Source organism: Heliconius melpomene, chromosome 12, assembly GCF_056956725.1.
Source record: "Heliconius melpomene rosina isolate 202511_hmr_F chromosome 12, ASM5695672v1, whole genome shotgun sequence".
NCBI lineage: Eukaryota > Metazoa > Arthropoda > Insecta > Lepidoptera > Nymphalidae > Heliconius > Heliconius melpomene.
The window spans coordinates 7,692,037-7,713,352 of record NC_140400.1 but is presented as its reverse complement, the minus strand read 5'-3'; the positions used below and the strand labels follow the sequence as shown (position 1 = coordinate 7,713,352).

Sequence of the window (21,316 nt, the reverse complement as noted above, 5' to 3'; positions counted from 1 at the left end):
AAGATATCTACTTCAAAATTGAGCTCTAAGATTTCACCCGAACCCACATACATACATTGCAAGTTAAATAAAAGCTTTTAAAAATAGTGTTATTCGTTTGTAAATCCTTTCATACCAAACGATCAGCCAAACATTATTTATTTATTTCCTAGATACCCACAAATGTGATCAAATGGACTTCAAGAAGAGGTGTGTAATTGTGTTTAGCATAATATGACACATCCTATATGCCCGAGGTATTTCGGACAGCAGGCACTGTGTCACTAGACACAAACTTAGACACTAACGTTGAAACGATTTGAGAATTAAACCTATAGCATCCTCATCTATTGACAATCCAAATTTGAAAAATATTTTAAAATCAAACCAGTAGTTTTTGAAATAAGTGCGTTCAATTAAACAAAATCTTCATCTTTATAATTTTTTTTAATGGAAAAAGACAAGGCAAACGGGTGTACGGGTCACCTACAAACCTATGGAACACCAGAGGAGTTACCGGTGCGTTACCGGCCTTGTGTTTAGTATAGAAGTACAGATTCACAATATACACTCATTATAATAATATAATGATGACAAACGGGCACACAGTGATAATGAGCAAAGGTATATCAGTCGTATCTGATAAGGCATTCCGACCGCGGGCCTAGCCAAACAATCTTGAGTTTAGCACCAATTATTCTAGAATCCTTTGAAATTATTACTGCTTAGAAATAATTTAGTGATATAACACTAAAAAGGAGTGATAGTGATTTAAGTGACACGAAATAGTGTTGTTTTTGGATGTAAGTGACATTTTTTTCCTGTTACGTGAGTGTTTTGTTTACTTGAAGATTTAGATGTGTTAAGAGTTAGGCAACGTGCTTACTTGATATAATCGCCTGTAGTATTTTTAGCATCCAATGAATATATTCTACTAGCGGACGCGCGCAGCTTCGCTTGCGTATTTAAGGGTGAATTCTAATAACACATGAAACATGTGTTCAATGAAATATTTTTAAGAGTCTAAATTTCCAATTTTATAAAAATCGGTGGCGATTTAAAGATTTTTCCATACAAACTTTCAATCCCTTATTTGCACCCTTAGGGGGTGAATTCTAGAAAACCATGAAACATATGTTCAATTAAATATTTTTAAGAGTCTAAATATCAAATTTTATAAAAATCGGTGGCGATTTAAGAATTTTCCCATACAAACTTTCAACCCATTATTTGCACCCTTAGGGGGAGAATTCCAGAAAACGATGAAATACGTGTTCAATTAAATACTTTTAAAAATCTAAATTACAAATTTTATAAAAATCGGTGCCGATTTAAATTTTTTTCCATACAAACTTTGAACCCCTATTTCACCCCTTTAGGGTTGAAATTTTGTAAAATCCCTTCTTAGTGGATGTCCAGATTACGAAAGTAAACTTGTGTCCAAATTTAACGTTTCTACGTACAGCGGTTACGGCTGTGCGTGCGTCTTACCTCAGTCAGTGAGGACAAGTCCTTTTATATATATAGATTTTAAAGGTTGTAGCATCTGACTATTGTCTTTCCTCTTTCTTATTTAGATCTTTTTTGAGAGGCCCGTCGTGGCGTAGTGGCACAAATGTGACTGTACTCGACGCCTAACCTAACCTAGTACTTCCAGAATTCGGCGGAAAGTAGAGAGCGGAGTGTATTAATACTAGGCTCCCTTAGCCTACATGAGGGACGCAGCGGGAACTTAAAAAAATGGTTTTTGATATTAATGTGAAAAAATGGTTAGTGACAAACACGTTCTTATGGCGCTGTCACCTAATAGACATACTATGTTCAAAGTACAAAACAATTCATCGATAACAGAATAATGATATTTATATGTTCAATATTAAACTGAGGTCTATGAATACGTCGAGAGAATGAGTGACAAAATAGTAGAAAATATTTATAGATTTATGAAGGAAGATTGATTAAATGAGGCAGAGGAAGACCTTAGTTGATCTTCGAGAGCAGAGTATCAATGATATTGAAGGAGAGTCTCGTACATTTGCTAGTGCACGAGGCGAAAGGTATCGTAGCGTTAGGCGCTCCGAAATCTCTGGCTACCGCCAAAAATAAATAGATTTTACGAGTTACAGTTCATAATTATAACCATAAGATCCATTAAAAACAGGAAATGACCTTTGGAAAGTTCTTCTATTCCTTCAAATACCGTAACATCCTTCTCACATCGATACACTCCTAGTTTCTTGAACAACTGATTAACTTCATTTTATACAAAACAACAACTTACTCAAAAAAACATAAGATCAAAAGATCTGTGGCGTAAAGACACAGAAAAAAGTAAAGCATAACGCGGGCGGACGACAAGCAATTATGTTATACATCAATACAAATTCAAATAGTTTAAATAATATACTATGTTTATGAAAAACCCATAGATAAATACCTTACTACCTGTTAGTGGCACCAAGCTCTACAATTTTAGTAAAGGCGACAGAAATATTTTTATTTTAAACTAGCGGACGCGCGCAGATTCGCTAGCTTATTTAGGAGTGAATTCTAATAAACCATGAAACATGTGTTCAATGAAATATTTTTAAGAGTCTAAATTTCAAATTTTATAAAAATCGGTAGCGATTTGAAGATTTTTCCATACAAACTTTCAACCCCTTATTTGCACCCTTAGGGGAAGAATTCTAGAAAACCATGAAACATGTGTTCAATTAAATACTTTTAAGAGTCTGAATTTCAAATTTTATAAAAATTGGTGCCGATTAAAAAAGAATCTATACAAACTTTCAACCCCTTATTTGCACCCTTAGCGGGAGAATTATAACTACTAGAAAACTATGAAACACGTATTCAATTAAATACTTTTAAAAATCTAAATTTCAAGTTTTAAAAGAACGGTGCCGATTTAATTTTTTTTCCATACAAACTTTCAACCCCTATCTCACCCCTTTAGGGTTAAAATTTTACAAAATCCCTTCTTAGTGGATGTCCAGATTACGAAAATAACATCTGTCTAAATTTCACGTTTCTACGCACAGCGGTTACGGTTGTGCGTGCGTCTTACCTCAGTCAGTGAGGACAAGTCCTTTTATATATATAGATAATGTCAGATCATTTTCATTTTCTGCTAGAAAATTTGTTAGTAAGGAGCGGAGTGCCTTAACACTCAGTTCTCCCTTTAAATAAACGAAAACAGTAATAGAAGTCGCAGCGATTGTAATGCTATGGTAATTGCAATAGTTTTTGATAATTTATATCACATACTAAACTTTTATTTGTTTGCTGACGTGACTGCTGTACAATGACTCAGTACTTCAGTAGTGACAAGAATAAATAACAATTAGTCACTAAAGCTCTTTAGAGGTCTATCTTTATTATATTAGTTTTCTTCTGTAATAGTATACATATTGAATATTAAATATGACCATCTGCGCTCCGCTTTGTATGGTCATAGGTACCATACTACAAAAAAAGACTTACTGAACTTTTCTCTATAAATATAGAGGAAAAATGGTTGATGAAAAATTCACTTAACAACAGTTTATGTACAAGCTTTAGCTTTCTAGCTTGTACCGGACTATTTGGTAAACATTCGGTTTGCTGCCTGGTGACAAAAAATTGCCAAGTTCAACACAGAACTCGGTTCTGGGAATGACTCTCATTCCACATTCATATTTTTATTGTGATATGATTACTTTTCGTGAAGAAATTATCACTATTTATCATTAGTACTTTTATTTTTTTAAATCATGCTATTTTCCATCGTTATTTGATCTAAGTTTAATACTTAACTTTTTTTATTCTGTTGATAGTAATTATCAATTTTTATATTTTGTCTGTAAATATGTATCAAAGGCTGCCTTAACGAGGTAAGTTTTTGAAGAATGAGTGAGTCAGTCATAACAATGTCGGTTTTTAAGCGTCAAAATATTAATAATCATTTGAGCTGAATTAATTGTATATAAAATACATCACAAGCTGGCAACGAATAAACTAAATTTCATTAATGTAGACTTAGTTTACAAGTTATGCTCAGAGCTCAAAAGTAACTTCAAAAGGTGCGTGTATCGTGTAAACACTAATTATAAAAACTTTTTAACTTGGCTGCACCTGCTGGCGCGCGTGTTTATCCTATAAGTACATTTGATAGTTACCTAAAATCTTTGTTACTATAAAGTATAGACCATTGGTTAGTTTATTTAATCTTATCGTGATTTTATGCGCAAAAGATAACTTTTACATCTTACGCCATTTTATCTTATCTTTTTGGTTATTTGAAACTATATATCCACTTGTACTATCTACTATATGCTTCTTTGGTAGGAGTTCTGTTATTCAAAAAATAAGTACTTTGTTTTGTGGAAACGTGAGCGGTAAGAGAGGTAGGGGGACACCTCGGTTGACCTTCGAAAACACAATATCAAAGCTACTGAAGGAAGGTCACGTAAAAAACATGAGGATCCCTCGGAGGGCATGTATGAAGAGGTTGATGACATTGGACGAGGCGAAAGAGGTATTTACAGACCGTAGCGTTTGGCGCTCCGTTCTCTCTGATGTCATTGTCATTGAATTCCGCCATTCAAACCGCAAAAAAAAAATGTCTCGAAAATTGGGAAGTAGGTTTCCTATGTCTACTCTGCTATATATATACAGCGTAAAGTTTATAAAAAAGAATAGTGAATTATTTAAAATACATTCAAAATGATCTTAAATTTCCAGCGGTCGATAATGAGTTAAGTAAAATAGAAAAAAGAAAAATTTTCGAACAGCAACAGAAGTAAAAACATAACTCAACAAACAAACAGTTAACCTACATTATATAAAATAATATCTCGTGAAACAACTGAAAAAGATCTTCCGATTATTTCATTTATCTTATCAGAAGTGGCCTTATCACTCAGTTTCCCGCTAACTATCAAAGTGTTATGTAGTGAACGTGGAAAATAATGAAACCTTTAATTGGGTATGATTCACAGACATTTTCTTATGATTTTTAAGACTAAAAAAAACTAATTTATACTACTTTTAAAGTCATACTTTAGTCAAATAGTTAAAATTTCGAATTTGATATATTTTAAATGATAAATAGTGAAGGTAAAGATATTATGTATGTGGTGTTACTTGGACGATATGCAAAAGGATCTAACTTGAAAAAGTGAATTTTAGAGGTTTGTTTGTAGATGGTATTAAAACATATTAAATTATTTTATAATTCTATTTTTAAACTTCACGCTGTATCCTGCACATAGCAGGATAGGCAGATATAATTTTCTCTTATTTTTATGTCCCGCTATAGTAGAGAAGGCGGAGTACCTTGTTTCATCAACGCTGTACTTTATTGTATATTTTTATGTACACTAGCAAACCGCCCGTGGCTTTCTTCGCTTGGACTACTTTATTCTCAGCTCTGCTTTTGTGCTTGATATTAGAACTTTACTGTAAACTTTACCTATTCAGACCAAAAAACACCTGCAAAATTATTAATTTCATAGATATTTGACTTGGAACCGAACCTAATAGATGAAAAGATATATATAAGAATGCTCGTAGCATATGAGTAAGATTTATATGACGCTAGTTTGCGATAAGACCGTGCATTATTTTCATATGAGTGAAAAAAGGTGACATGTATTGCAGGTTTGAAAAGATAGTGTTAATAAAAAAAAATTATAATTATTTTCTATGTAATTGTTAACGTTTCCCCGCTTTCATGGACAATACGCAGCGTTGAGTTACGCCACTCAACGCGAGGACTGGTGTGGAGGTTCCACGTTCTCCTCTTTTAGATAATTTTAAGGATGTTAAGTGTTGGGTGACGGAGCTTAGCGAACGACTACAGTGTAAAGATAAAAATAAGTGGAGAACGTAGTAGAACCACTAGATTCTTCGCTTTTCTCGCAAATTGCGTAAAGATAAAACAAGTAAAAATTGAAATAGTAGCATCCGTTATGAATATTTAGCCGATTATCCCAATATTAGCGTAGATTAGACAACGATAGCGATTATGATGTATAACGGCCACGCTATCTCACGAATTTGTTTTGAAACCCTTTATCTGTCACGCGTTCAAGCTTATTTTTGTCATCAAATCCTCTGAAAAATGCTTAAATTATTGTATAGTTGGTATTATTGGTTAGAGATGGTCGTAGCACAGTGTCTGATTGTAAACATTCAATTGCGGGTTTTATTCCTACTCGAGGAAATAAATTATTTAGTAGGTATTTTAAATTTATATATGGTAATTTCATTTTTTCGCTCTAGTGTTGAGGCAAAGTGCGGCGTTGAGTTTCGCCGTTCTATACGCATTGCCTAGGAATTCGGTGGAAGGTAACTTCCGTTCCTAACTTTCGTGAAGAGTGCTACAACTCACTGGCCTCGCTGGCAGAGCAAGAAAATGAAAATATGAAATATTTCAACTTCTTCAAGTGAGAATCGAATCCACAACCTGTCGCGGTTGCAGTCGCGGGCTTGTGCCCTGAGTCACGACAGGCTTCTCATGATAAAAAGAAACGATATCTCAACTTAATTATATGTTTAACGCCATGAAAACGTTATATCGTATAAAAGATATATATTTTCATTTATATACTTAATTATATTAAATATGTCCATATATAACAACCATTGTAAAACATTGTTAGTAGAGTTAGTGAATCTCAGTTAAATGTTATCTCGACACTAACCTTTTACGCCGTTCTTACAAGATTACACGCGATAGTGGTGTTAAAACAAGATACTAAAAGATTAAATTCTTTTCATATAGGTAGCTATCTAAATGGCGCTAAAGGAACTTAGAAAGAAATGAAAATAAAAACATTTTAATTGAATTTTCATTATATTAATTTTCTTTATATACTTATATGTAATTGTAAAATATTCGGGGCATTGCGTTTTAAAATTACCGGCTTTTGTCATTTTACCAGAGCGAAAAAAACGAAAATAATTTATTACCCCGAGTGGGAATCGAACGCACAACCGTCGAGTTTACGGTCAAATGCTTTTTTTTAATTGTATTCCATATGAAATGTATTTTATACAGATCGTGTTAGCATTCCAAATGCGGAATCGAAGGTTCAACCGCGTTAAGAGCTGACGATGTCCGGGAAGCTGTGTCGGGTGCTGCTTAGGAAGAAGGTGTACGAGAGCGATCAGCTTGTGGAGGGCAACTTGAGGAGGTGAGGTGTACCTATTATATATTTAAACTATATTTTTTGATAGCCACAAAATATAACACACATATAACATATATAGTGTTATTCCAATAAAATATATTTTCATTTTTATTCCTAGATGTCTCTCAACATGGGACTTGACAGCATTGGGCGTGGGCAGCTCGCTGGGCGTGGGCGTGTATGTGCTGGTGGGCTCAGTGGCGCTGCACCTAGCCGGGCCGTCGGTCGTGCTGTCTTTTCTGATTGCTGCTGTAGCAGCTATAGTTGCAGGTAGAATTATCTACTTTTAATGAATCATTCATAGATTAATTAAAAGTAGATAATTAGTAAGAACATATAAGGGGGGAATAAGATTTTTAATAGTTTCTTAATATTTCCCCTCTAATTCTAATTTCAGGCATGTGCTATGCGGAGCTCGGTTCAAGAGTACCGAGGGCGGGGTCAGCTTACATATACACTTACGTGACTGCGGGACAGCTGCTAGCCTTTGTTGTAGGCTGGATTATGATACTGGAGACTATTTTTGGTATTGTGATTTTATAAAGGGGATTTATATTTAGTTATAAAATTGAGGCCATCAAACATAATTTAATTAAAAACAAATTCAATGGTTTATAATCCATTCAGTAGTTTTTGCTTCGAAGTCAAACAAACATCCATCTTCAGAAACTTTCACATTTATAATATTTGTAGGACACACACAAAAATGAATCAAATATTTCTTCGCAAAGCAGAAGGATTTCTCGGATAACAATTTTTTTGTCATTAAATTTCAGGTGCAGCAAGCGTCGCCCGCGGCCTGAGCATGTATGTGGATACTCTATCTAACAACACGATGTCGGCATTCTTCCAGTCGTTCGCGGCGATTAACTCCGCGCACTTGTCGCCACATTTTGACTTCTTCTCCTTTTTTATTGTTCTCCTTTTGGGCGGTATGTAAGTTCATTTTATGAATTTGGTTCTTTTAGTTATTATTAAGGAGACAGAGAGGTTTTTAGATTACCTACTAATATATCAACACAAATTTTCCGTTTGCAAAATAATATTATTACTATATTTTGGTAACATTTTTCGGCAGCTAAGTTTTGTTAAAAATGTTCTTCTTGAATCGTACATCAAAGCAGCTCAATTGACATAAAATTGGAAAGTTTTTAAAAATATAACTATATAATAATTTTATTATATTGTATTTTTTATTTAATGTTTACTAAAACTTCATTAAATAAATAAAATAAAAAAAATATTTCACAACGTATACTTTAGTATTTACTAAGACTTTCTTAAGAAGATATTTAAAATTAAACTTCTTTTTCAGTGCTGCTGATGGTAGGAGTAAGAGAAGCGTCCGTGGTAAACATTATAGTAACCGGCGTTAGCGTCCTGATAATCATACTTCTCATATTTGCTGGCGCGTTTAAAGGTATTCTTAATCATCGTGTGAAAACATAGTGATAAGCCTTAATTAGTCTATTCAAAGCTTTCACATAAATTCTAAGCAATTTGTATGTGTAAATCCTAACCTAACCCCTTCAATCAATTAAATCTTTACCAGGACCCCCGCATAATTTAAAGAGGTCCTGACTGTTAATTCTAATAAGGCTTGTTTATTTTTATTTTTAGTTTTATCCAGTCAGTGTTTGGGTTTTAGGGTCAGGTTTACTGATTGAATTGTGCAATAAGTATCGATTTTTAAGTAACTTATAATTTAATATAGTTGACAGTTAAAAAAATGCAACTTTCAGCTGATACTAAAAACTGGAGCATATCTTCTGAAGTGGTACCGGACAACGCGGGTCATGGGGGTTTCTTTCCTCATGGTGTATGGGGCATGTTGAAGGGGGCAGCCGTTTGTTTTTATGGTTTCGTGGGATTCGATAGTATTAGTTACGCTGGAGAAGAGGTTGGTTGTTTTTGTATTGATGTTTAAGAGAATAATAAGTTTATTTCTTAGTTGCAAAAGTAAGTAAAACATGGCAAATAGATCTTGTATAAATGCATAGAGTCTGAGCTAGAAATTAGACGACTAACAAAATACAACAAAAATCTGCCTTATCAAGATATTTTAAATTAAGAATATCAGAGTTTTCCAGGATTACTGTCGTCTTAAATTGGAATTCAGAATTTCTTATTAAGATTTGCATTTAACAATGGAAATATATTTTAATTAATTTTACTATTTTATTTTACGTTTCAGGTGCAACACCCACAACGCGCTATACCCATATCGATTATGAGCACTCAAGTCATCGTCTTCTTGTTGTACAGTGGCGTCGCTGTCATTGTTACTATGATGGTGCCTTACTATTTACAGGTAATAAATTTTGGAAAACAAAAAAACGCATGGCCTTAACAATAATATAAAAAATAATAAATAATCATCTTTTTTCCAAAATTGAAAAAAAAATACTATATCTATTATTTGGATAATATACTGGACTTTACATTTTTGAAAACATTATTTTAAAATATATAATATGTATAGATATTGAGGCCAATCGTGGCGCAGAGGTACAAAGTGTGACTGTAAAATCGGCTGGTTGTGGGTTCAATTCCCAATCGAGGAGATGAAATATTTAAATTTTCAGCCCAAAACCATCGACATAATAGATATTAAATTAACGCCCAATGTTAATAATGTATCTCCTATCTCCAGTTAACGTCAATCTTGTATTGTCCGACATGTCTATCCAATCACTAACCTGCATGCCATCCTCCATCTCTGTCTATTTCAATCTATGGTTGCAATTTATGGATTAGGATTGATTATTAACATTGGGCGTAAATCACCAATTAAAAAAAAACCATTAGTATCAGAATAGCAATATACATACAAATCGTTAACTTTATCATAAAAAAACTTTTTCTGTTTGCAGGATTCAGTAGCGTCTGTAGCTACAGCGTTTAGTTTCGTAGGGTTCGAATGGGCGTGGTACATCGCCACTGTGGGAGCCATCGTGGGAATATCTGCTAGGTTTGCTGAATTGTATTCTTTTCAGCTTCTGTGTCCCGCACTTAGCAACATTAACTAAGAAATATAATAAACTAGTGGACCCGAACGCGGCTACGCCCGCTTGAACTAACTACAAATATTTATTAAATATATTTATGAAATTATTTTCAATAGAGAGATGCGTTAAGCAAGCTCATTTTGGGTGACGTTTTCTAGCAACAAACTTTGCAAATCGTTGCTTAGCAACGGCGGTTGTTATTAACATGGTGGAATAAATTGCATGTCAAATTAATAAGTATTTTAATATATTGCTACATATCGAAAATATTACAAATATGAGAAAAAAAAATATCCTATGTTCATCCCGAGACCCCCAAGTATCTCTATGAGTATTTTATCACAATTAACTTAGCGGTTTGGCCCTGATTGCGTAAAAGACAGACAGACAGAGTTACTTTTGAATTTATAATATAGGTATGGATAATCTAATTCGTTTCAGTGTCTACGGTTGCATGTTCCCTGTATCCCGCCTTTTGTACGCCATGGCGTCTGACGGACTGCTGTTCCACTGGTTTGCCAAAGTTACTTCTAAACGAAATCCTCTGATTGCCACTCTATTTTCTGCTATCGTTATAGGTATGTATTATTAAAAATAATAATATATCAGTACTAAGAGGCATATGTTTTAAATATAAGCATGGTAGAGGCTATATTGGCGCAGGGATTGCGGATTTGATTCCCACTTGGGGGAATGAAACATTTTATATTTTAATTTTCTCGCTCTGAACTCCATTCTTACCTTCTTACTCTGTTCTAATTTGAATTAATTAAAATAATCTAACATGTAAAGATAGACCCCAGTGCTATAAGAATTCACTCAGCCCGATCAGCCTACGACTAAAAGGCTTAACACTACATATTTTTAATTATAATATAGTTTGTTTATCTAATTTTAATATCAACAGCAATATTAGCGGCCATTCTGGAACTGAACGAGTTGATACTTATGTTATCTATTGGTACACTGCTTTCCTATACAATCGTCGCATCTTGTGTTATTGTACTAAGGTGAGTTTACTGATATATTTAATATTTTTTGATATTGTTATTTTTTGTCACACTAAGGCCCGAATTTAAAAATCGCTTTCAATTATGAGATTGTTCCCAAGATTGATCTCAGAGTTGAGAACGGTTTATAAGCAAATTGGGCTCGAGTCCCGCTACGTTAAATTTTTTATATGTTTTCAAAATATATTTAAACAGATATCATAAATATTTTAATATTTTTAAAATGTTTTTCCAAATTTGGAAAAATAAATATTACATACATATCAAAAAAATGATGTACAACACAGTTAATCAAAAATCCCAGTTCCTCTGTACTTCAAGTATAGTTTCTAATTAAGTATTTATGTCTATATTTCAGATATCGTTCGTGTTTAACGCCAACGGACACAAGCTTCGTAAAGCTCCTGCTTGGCATAGGACACAAAGCACCCACTAAAAACACATCTTTTATAATTTTTATAGCACTTTTATTATTTAGTAAGTACTTACCTCTTAAACTACACATAATTATTATATACATATATTCCGTTTTATTTCGCGGAACTGAACTTCGCGACATATTCATAATTACATATAATAATTCTTTCTAATAATTTTCAGTAAGCACGTGTCTAACAAACGCTCTTGTAGTCCATCACGTTGAACAACCTATAGTGTACAACGGCATATTACACGCGATAGTGTTAATATTGGTTGTGGTTATGGCATTACAACCACAAGTGAAAGAGGAGCTAACTTTTAGGGTATGTTTCTTGTTTATTGTATAGTACACTTGTATTTTTATAAAATTAAAGTTTTTGTTGCAGCTAGTCGTTGCGGCACAAGCGTACGACTGTAAACGCTACAGGTCTTGGGTTCGACTCCCTCTCGAGAAGTCTCTTGAGTTCCGCCCCTCAATAAGTAGAGCCTCCAAAAAAGATTTTTCTAGAAATACATTTTTTATAATACACTTGGAATGAATTGTCATTTATTTTCATTTTACTTTTTGTTCCAGACTCCCCTGGTCCCCTTCGTGCCATGTCTAAGTATATACGTAAACATACATTTGATGGTTCTAATAAAATTACAAACGTGGATTCGTGTTCTTATATGGATTGCAATTGGCAAGTTAATTTATTTAATTATAATTAATTCTAACATTAGATTTCCGTAACCGATATTACTTATTTATATACGCTATTTTTATAGGTGATAAAAAAATAAATGAATTATTTTTTTCAGGCATACCAATTTACATAGTATGTGTATGCTGTTACAAACAAAATGCAGACAACGATTTGGGAGATGGTATAGAATCGACGATACACGTGAATATGAACGGCAAACCTCCGGTGCAGATATACGTGGTATCACCTACACCTCCAGATACTATTTCACGTAGTAACAAAGGAGATGAATTTATACAAAAAAGCAATCATATACAAGAAATAAAATTGAAAGAAGATGTAGTGATTAATAAAATACCGTGTATTACTGAAGAAGTGATAGTTCAACACGCTTATTACGAAGATAACGAAGAAAAAGAAGCAATAATAATAGATTTACTAGATCAAATGCTGCAAGCTGAGGAAGATTCTTATAGTGAAATAATTAGTTTGAAAGATGACAAATTTGAAGACAAACAAGATGAAGATATTGTAGTAGAACAAAAAACTCATAGAAAATCGCTTAGTGAATTATCTGACGCCGGCTCGGATGCATCTTTGGGTAATCAAGTATTATCTAAATATGATGTTATTGCTCAAGTCCATAGAGAAGATTTGCCAAAAGTAAACGAGGAAGAAGAAAAAAGTGATAAAGAAACCGACATAGACAAAGAGAACGAAATAACAGAACACGAAGAAGTTACCGCGTTTAATGACAACGATTCAAGAACAGACGAATCCGGTTATTCAGATACTATCGATAAAACAACATTAAATGATTCCATAGATGATTTAAAAGACGACGAGTTAAAAGAAGACATTCCCATTATACCGGTTCCACCTCCTTTAGATGAAAATTTTTTCGCTAGTCCTACTTTCAAAAAATCGTACACTATATCAGCACGAACGTCTAAAAGTAAAATGATTGAAGAGGAGGAAAATAAACCTCGTACAAGCGTTTTATCAAACACTTCCGTCGACGACACTCCTATGGTGTTTGGTAGTGATAAACAAATGGATTTTATGTCCAAGTTAAATAACATATTCCAAAACAAAATAGCTTTAGGAAATGAAGATGATATGCAACGACAAAGATCATATTCTACTGGAAATGTTGTGGATAATACAGACTTAGAAATTGTAAGAAGACCTGCCATATTTTTAGATTTGAAGAAAGAAATCACATCTAGGGAAACAGCTCAAAACTTACGTCATGTTAACGTTGATGATAATAAATCAACAAACACTGATGATGAAGAGGAAGAAGACATTTCATTAAGTAGAGCAGCTTTAAAATCAAAATTGGAGAACATATTCGCATCGGGTGGACCACAACCATTGAAAAGAGCAATGAAGTCAAATTCACCAACTCCCGAAGAAGCGTATCAAACAGACACATCCAGTACTGAAAGTGTCGCAAACATACCCAAAATGGAGAAAAACGACACTTTGAAGAGACAAAAAACCAAATTTGGTGATGTGTTGAATTCATTTAAAATGACGCTAAATAAGGAAGACGTAGTTTAGTTCTTGCATGAGTTATTTATGTGACACTCCCATGTGTCTAAAAGTGAATGAATTCGGGTGGACGAACCTAGTCTTATGCGTAAGTGCCTTATTTAATCAAATTATTTTGTATTATTGTATAAGTATTGTTACCGAACTAGCTATAGACAATAGTCCTAAGATTTTAAGTAAATTCATTCTTTAAAAAAATAACAAGAAGCTGAAGAAGGAGAAAGACTGAAGTCTCACTTAAACAAACAAACTAAATACAAGAAGTCATTACTATTTTACATATATTTGTAATTTTCACTCTATACTGTAATGTCAAAATTAAAAACTTAATTTAAGCCAAAATGTTTTTCATTTATCAATTTAAACAAAAACAAAGGTATGTTAAAATTAGGACGTCTCACTCTTATATAGGTGTGTCACAAAATGATGAAGTTCCATTTCCTTGGCGCAGTTCAACAGCAATTCATCAATTATTTTCTCTGACACACTGTAATTGAAAATATTTAAAAACATTATTCATATATTCAATCCATAAATTTATTTTTTTAAGTACCCATCTTATTGCATCTTTTTTCTACGGTACGCCGCCCGAGCGCCGCTTGAGAGCGTTATGTGCGACTAACGCCCAATGTTAATAACCAATCCTAATCCAAAAATTGCTACCATAGATTGAAATAGACAGAGATGGAGGTAGGCATGCAGGTTAGTGATTGGGTAGACATGTCGGACAGTACGAGATAGACGTTAACTGGAGATAGGAGATACATTATTAATATTGGGCGTTAGGGATCGGCAAATGTAAGCTGTCTGTCTACATTATCTACTAAAACCTTACGAACTTAACTTATTTACAGCGTTGAATTCAGCTACAATGAAGGAAAGCGGAGAGTAAACGTTGTTTACCATTCTAGGATAAGCATTTTTTTTATATAATATTTTACCTGCCAATCTTCTCCCAAGGTTTTCCAACCGCGCTATTAGCATACATAGAACTAGTCAACATATGTTGAACAAATTTAGTTCTATACTTAAGTAAATCATCTTTCACATTCTCCGGTGTATTCAAAGTCATACGATACTTCTCCGCGTTTTGCACCTTCTTTGGTTTTGGGAATAGGGGCTTCGGAGCTTTCTTTTGGATAGTTTCTTCTAAGATCTGTTTACAATGAAATATTAATTTAATGCAAAACAGAAATATTAACATTAGATTTTAGTTTTTTATAGGTGGGTAAGAAAGAAGAATAAATAAAAAAATATGAAATATCTAAAACGAATGAAAATCCACTACACCCATACCTAAATTAATAACCTTTCAAATATAAAAACCAAAAGCAATAAACTACTTTTGTAGTACTAATTTCTAACATGGGTGTGGTTTCCAATAGAATATGAAATGTAACTGTTTAAAGATATTTTTCTGGACAACACCAACAAGCTTGAATCTAACAAACTAAAAATATAGCTAATAAGTATATAAGTATATAGACCAAATTACACGATGTTATAATTTTTTACAAAGATATGAAAAAATATAATGTGCATATAAATTTTCACCAGTGATGTGAGTGCAGTAAAAAGAAAATTTATATTAGATACCCGCAGCAGTTGTGGAGTACTGGGCTTTCTTGGACTACTTTCCTGTACGCAAAGCAGTTGAGCGTTTCGAGATCCACTTATGTGCTCATTTCTGCTTCTAAAGTTAATATATTATTTTAAATTTGACTATAATTAAATGATAAAGAAATATTTTATTTTAAAAAACTTGCAGTTGGAAGAGTCCTGGGTAAAAGCGGATTATTTGGGTTCTTTTTTTTTTTATTGAAGAATTTATTTATTGGTTCAAATCATACTTGTGTGAATTCTCATATTCCCCAAGCTTGAAATAAAAAAAGACATAATAAAATAAACAAAAGGTAGTAAACGCGACGGTAGTGTGTCGATTCTCACTCCTCATTTTCATTTCCTCGCTCTGATATCTCGGCGTTGTACTCCACCATTAAACACGTAATACGAACACAGCGACAGACAATCACGAATACAGCGAAAATTGGAGAACGAAGTGTGAATAGATACTAGGTTTCTAGGTTTATAGCAGGGTTGCTATGTGTGAGAAACAGAGTGAAGCAAAAAAAAGTCCTAACATAAGGCAAACATGGGATAAAGTTACAGTTTTTCATGCAGAAAAAAAGTGTTTTTGACTAAAGTTATATTATTTGACAAAAGTTCTTTAATTACAATAATATATTTATTATTTATTTATTAATTGAGATCATCGTGGCGCAGCGGCAAGAGTGTAACTGTAAACGACAATTGTGGGTTTGATACTAGGGGGATTCAACACACAATATCTTGCAATGGAAACTGGGGTACGGAGTACTTTCAAATTCAAATTCCAAATATTCTTTATTCAAATAAACTTATTATAAGCACTTTTGAATCGTCGAATGAACATATGAACAACAAGCTACCACCGTTTCGGAAGGCAGTTCTGCTGAGAAGAGCTGACAAGAAACTCAACAGTTGCTCTTTTCAAAATCAATGGTACAATTTATTACATTTGCTGGCAGCTATCCTGCATCTCATTCAATAGACATTAATTCCATACATATTTATCTTCTAAACATTCTTGAAGAGTGTAATAAGCTTTACTTGTCAGAATTTTTTTAACTGATATTTTAAATTTTGGAAGTTTTAACACTAAGTTCCCTCTGTCTACCCTGCTGTATGCGGGAAAAAGCGTGATGCTGTTTTTATATACAAGTATCGTATTACATATTAATAAGCATTTAATATTCCTAATAATTTTACATCCTGAAGTTTTTTTGCAGACCGTTATCTATGACCATTTCGCCTATAACATAACTATCTACTCATAAATAATGGAAATATTTTTATACTTAGGAAAGGGGCAGAATTCATAAGGGGGTTATGTCTAGACTAGTATGAGATCATGCCACCATTTGTCACTACAGAAAACTAGCTAAAATACTAAGTTTTACTGTACAGAAAATGAAGATAACAAATGTATTCCCACTCGAGGAAAAATTAAAATTTAATATTTTCATTTCGTTGCTCTGGTAACGAGGCGTGCGGCGGCGTTAAGCTACGCCGGAATTCAGCGGAAAGTGGGGAACGGAATTGCATTTATGTGAACGCACACCGTTCACATTAAGACACTTTCGTTATCTTATCACTAGGTTTCCAGGTTCCCTTTGCCTACCCTGCTATGTGCGGGATACACTGTAAAGCTAAAAAAATTGGATTAAGTTTGAGTGACCTATTGATAAGGATAACTAAATAACTAAGTTTTGTAGGACAACACATACTAGGTGTCCGAGGTAGCTCTGATCGCAGGTCCAGTAGGTTACACTGAAACGATTAACGCAATATAGCCTAAAGTTGTCTACAATAAATAAACTTTCTGCTCCTAGGGACTATACATATAGGAATAGGAATATTAGATATTAATTTCAGATCGATACATTTATGCTATCTCGAGATAAATGCTCTTGACAGACGGAAAACAAAGTAATCTTATAAGAGTTTCATTTTTTTCTTTTGAGATACGGAACCCTAAAAACTGAATAAAATATTTAGGAAATGTATACAACCAACGTGGTTATTTTTGCCGCCTTAATAGATAATGGACCAGAACCCTTGGTGCGCGAATGAGACTCGCTCTTGGGATTTTCCGGGATTTTCTTTTTTCTCACTTTACTATACATACTACCCACATACTCTAAATAAATCTAAATCTCACAGGTATCAAGTAAATCCAGAACAGTACTACAATTGCAAGTGATTCGTGGAATGGGATTTAGATTGAGACGACCTCGTCGGTTGATGTCATACTGTTTTTATTTAGCTACCGTTATGGCGTATTGCTGTAATCTGGTCTTTATTTTATATAAATGCTTGATTTAATAAGGTTAACACTTTAGTAAACATGATATATTGTTTATTTTTTCAGCTTCACGCTGCCGTCGCATGTAGGTAGATGGAACATCCGATCTCCACAAATATTTTGGGCGGAGAACGGAGAGTCCTAATAATAGGTTCCTGATGCTTATCCTGATATATCATGCTGAAGATGCGTTAGCGAGGTTTCACACTAAAATGCCAGGTACGATTGGTTTTCGGTCCGATCTCAGAATGTGAAAAATATTCTTATATGAGAAACAATGAAATCGTTTATACTATCGTTCCGGTCAAGGTCTGCTCCAATCATGCATACGTATAAGAATATTTCTCATACTGGAATATGAAATCACATCGATAACGATCTGTCCCCGCACCCGCACTATAGTGTGTATATTCCCCTTAGTCTAACAAAAAAAATAGCGAAACTCAACGCCGCACTCGTATAGATTCAACCAGGGAACTAAAATATTATAATAAGGTATGAACATTTCTCCGAATGTTTAAACATCTAATATAAAAGATAGAAATGGAAACAACATGATAACAGGTAATACATTGTAAGTTCTAGTATTCGATACCCCTTGTCCTTGACCTTATGCAAAACTGCAAACACGGAAGATGCAGAGATAGGGCGAAGTGATGGTACGAGGTGGAACCATTAATGTTATACGAATAAGGAGAAATAAAATATTATTTGAAGGCGTCATGGCCCAGTGGCGCAATATGTTTATTTCTTCGCTCTGGAAACAAGATAAAGCGCGGCGTTGAGTTCCGCCACTCAACAAGCAATGTCTCGAAAACACTCAGTCCATAGTCCAGAATCTAAAGACTGAAGAAGTTAGGAGTTAACTTCTCCAGTTTTCGACACTTCTATATTTTTTTGTCTTACTAGAGCGGAAGAATTAAGATCGCAATCTTCGCAAACAAAACTATTAAGACTTTTGTGCTACGATAATAATATTTTAGCAATCATGATAATATTTAAGGTCCTAGAGTTTATAAGAAAATGGCTCTCCTAGTTATGGTTCCATAGAATAATTTACAAATAGGTTAGTTTATGTTAAGTAAAATGAAAGCTTTGAATTTTACGATTGCTGGAATAAATTAAAAATTTTTAATGTATATTTTTAACATTTTTAAACTGTTATTTAGAAAACGTATCAAAATCTGAACGTAGCAGGATTCGAACCCGCGCCTCCTGGAAGCCGACCAGAAAATTCATTTTGTTAATTTCATACAAAATGCACTCAATTTGTATGAAATTAACAGTATATTTTTTACGTCCGCAAAATTATACTTTGCCGAAATTATAGTTTGTTTATTGGTTAGTCAACTTTAGTAAGTTGTTCCTTGTGAACATTAAATCGGATTTTTTAAAATATTTTCTCCTTAATTGGGGTTATTAGGAAAACAAGTGATAACTAAAAGACTTACATAATGTATTAGCACCTAATAAGTATGCAGAACGAATATTACTGCTTCTTTATATAGTTATCAAAGGCACCGCCGCGGGGTCCCTGAGAGTCCTAGAGAGGACAACAATGGAAGTGCTTTCGATTAACAATACATGTGTATTGTTTGAGCAAAACGTGACCTATGCAAGTGTGACCTATTAAACCTAACTTAGCTACGCTAGGTTGTGGCTTTGGATATACTTGGTGTTCTACGTGATCATTTCTTACAATTTTTTTATCTATATATCTATACTATAGCGGAGAAATTAATTTAAATATAATAAATGCGTTCTGCCACTCAACACGCAATGTCTCCAGAATTCGGCAGAAAGTGGGGAACGGAATGTCTTAATACTAGGTTCTTTCTGCCTGTGTGGAGCTGATAAAAAAAATGTTGACAGATTCATAGAATAATTTACTGAATATTCTATGAAATCTGAATAGACAATCGATTGTATAAAAAAAAATTGTGATCAATAAAAAACAATATATATCACAATATAAATACTAGGAATATACGTAAATAACGTTATCTATGAGCTATTATATTCCGTGGAAAAGTACTTACGAGTACTTTTCTACACAGGCCTATCAAATAATTTTAATAGGTACAAAACCGGACCTGATAGGGTATAACGCAACCCCTTAGAATTTGAATTTATACTCAAATGAATAATAATATATAAGTAATTATTATACGTAAGTTCAAAGTATATTAATGGTATTTTTTAAATATATATATAACGTGTTTTATTTTTTATACATTATCTACAAACAAGTATATTTGATTTTTTCAGAGCTACCTAGTGCCAAGACATTGCGATCTCCGCTTTCCGCTGAATTAGAGGCCAGAGAGAATTGAGGATAATTAATTCCCCATTGTCGAACTGTCGAACCCACGACCATCGCATTTAGAGTGAGACAACTTTATTGCACCAATATGTAAATGTAAATATTATAACTTCAACATATTATAAAACAAGTTTTCAGATAAAATAAGTACAATTAAGGACACTTAATTTCAATAAGGTCAAAATAATTATAATTTAATTATTTAGTGATTACATTTTTTTATCTATATATATAAAATCGAAAGGTCACTCACTCATCACGAAATCTCAGAAACTACATGTGCTAAAAATCTCAAATTTGCATAGGAGTTATTTATAGGACGTAGGTGCTCGCGAAGACGGGAATTTGCAATATTCGACTTCTAAGGGGTTGTTTTTGGGGTCGAAAGTTTGTATGAAACTTCGTTACTACAAATGCTAGGAGACTCAAATTTTGCATAGACGTCACTAGGACGTAGCCATGGAGATAGAAATTAATAATAACATAGTTCACGCGGGTGAAACCGCGAGCGGGCCGCTAGTTGTTTATATAATGCAAAGTTTCTGAAAATGTTTGGTACACTTTAAGGTATTTAATAAGGTTTTTAATTTAGTTTCAAAAAACTACATACATACATATGTATCCGCACAGCATCCGTTTTTACACTTTTTCGCCAACCCGGCCGAAATTATAAGAATTTTAATTCAAATAAAAATAGTCATTTATTTTTATTGAGTCTACAGTTTATGTAGACATTATAGATTCAAATAACTTATCAATGCGTTATCAATGTATATCTGTCCATTTATCTGGGTTAGTCATTGTTTAAGCCGTGTTAACCAATAATTAATAAGTGTTGTTAGTTTATATTAATATTTTTTACAAATATAGCGATTATTGAAACATTATATTTGTACTATCTTTTTACGATATTTCAATGTCTAGAAAATTGGGCAGCAAGTGGAGTATAGAGCGTCAGTGTTTACCACTAGATTCGCTGTGCCGACCATATTATATACAGGTTTCAGCATGAAGTAAAAATTAAAATCAATTAAGAACAAATAAAGAAAAATCTTGTTAAGTATGATTCGTATTCCCCAACGTGGGTCCCGTATCAATTTTAGGCTTGTAGGCTAACTGTAGATTGTACCCATTTGTACCCAAACTAATAAAAAAAAACTATTAACTAATAAAAACTAAAAAATAATATTTGTAAACTTAATTTGCAAACTTAAGTTTGTCGACGTGCACCCATTTTGTATAAACTATAATAAG

General features: G+C 33.4%; 2 protein-coding genes across 7 annotated transcripts in view; one reads left to right on the top strand and one right to left on the bottom strand.

Annotated features, from left to right (window-relative positions):
• Positions 1-600: 600 nt before the first annotated feature.
• LOC146533706 (cationic amino acid transporter 2-like) lies at positions 601-14,151 on the top strand. 2 transcript variants are annotated; one of them, XM_085194523.1, is made up of 15 exons: positions 601-782; positions 7,022-7,157; positions 7,273-7,424; positions 7,552-7,680; positions 7,931-8,086; positions 8,470-8,574; positions 8,897-9,054; positions 9,349-9,465; positions 10,028-10,125; positions 10,604-10,740; positions 11,070-11,172; positions 11,531-11,649; positions 11,773-11,915; positions 12,167-12,275; positions 12,394-14,151. In XM_085194523.1, exons 2-15 carry the CDS (start codon positions 7,078-7,080, stop codon positions 13,842-13,844), a joined length of 3,057 nt encoding a protein of 1,018 aa, XP_085050649.1. In that variant the 5' UTR covers positions 601-782; positions 7,022-7,077; the 3' UTR covers positions 13,845-14,151. The 2 variants fall into 2 exon arrangements, with proteins under 2 accessions (XP_085050649.1, XP_085050648.1); XM_085194522.1 differs by lacking the exons at positions 601-782; positions 7,022-7,157; positions 7,273-7,424 and having other exon boundaries at positions 7,543-7,680; positions 7,931-8,090; positions 12,394-14,149.
• Positions 14,152-14,165: 14 nt separating this feature from the next.
• LOC146533704 (uncharacterized) overlaps positions 14,166-21,316 on the bottom strand; it is a 41,622-nt gene continuing 34,471 nt past the window's right edge. For 3 of the 5 annotated variants that reach the window (XM_085194524.1, XM_085194525.1, XM_085194526.1), the window contains 3 exons: positions 15,432-15,528; positions 14,777-14,991; positions 14,166-14,322 (listed from right to left, as the gene is read on the bottom strand). In XM_085194524.1, coding sequence (XP_085050650.1) covers positions 14,223-14,322; positions 14,777-14,991; positions 15,432-15,528 — 412 coding nt within the window. In that variant the 3' untranslated portion in view covers positions 14,166-14,222. The remainder of the gene's footprint in view (positions 14,323-14,776; positions 14,992-15,431; positions 15,529-21,316) is intronic. The other 2 variants (XR_014878554.1, XM_085194527.1) reach the window with 1 other exon arrangement.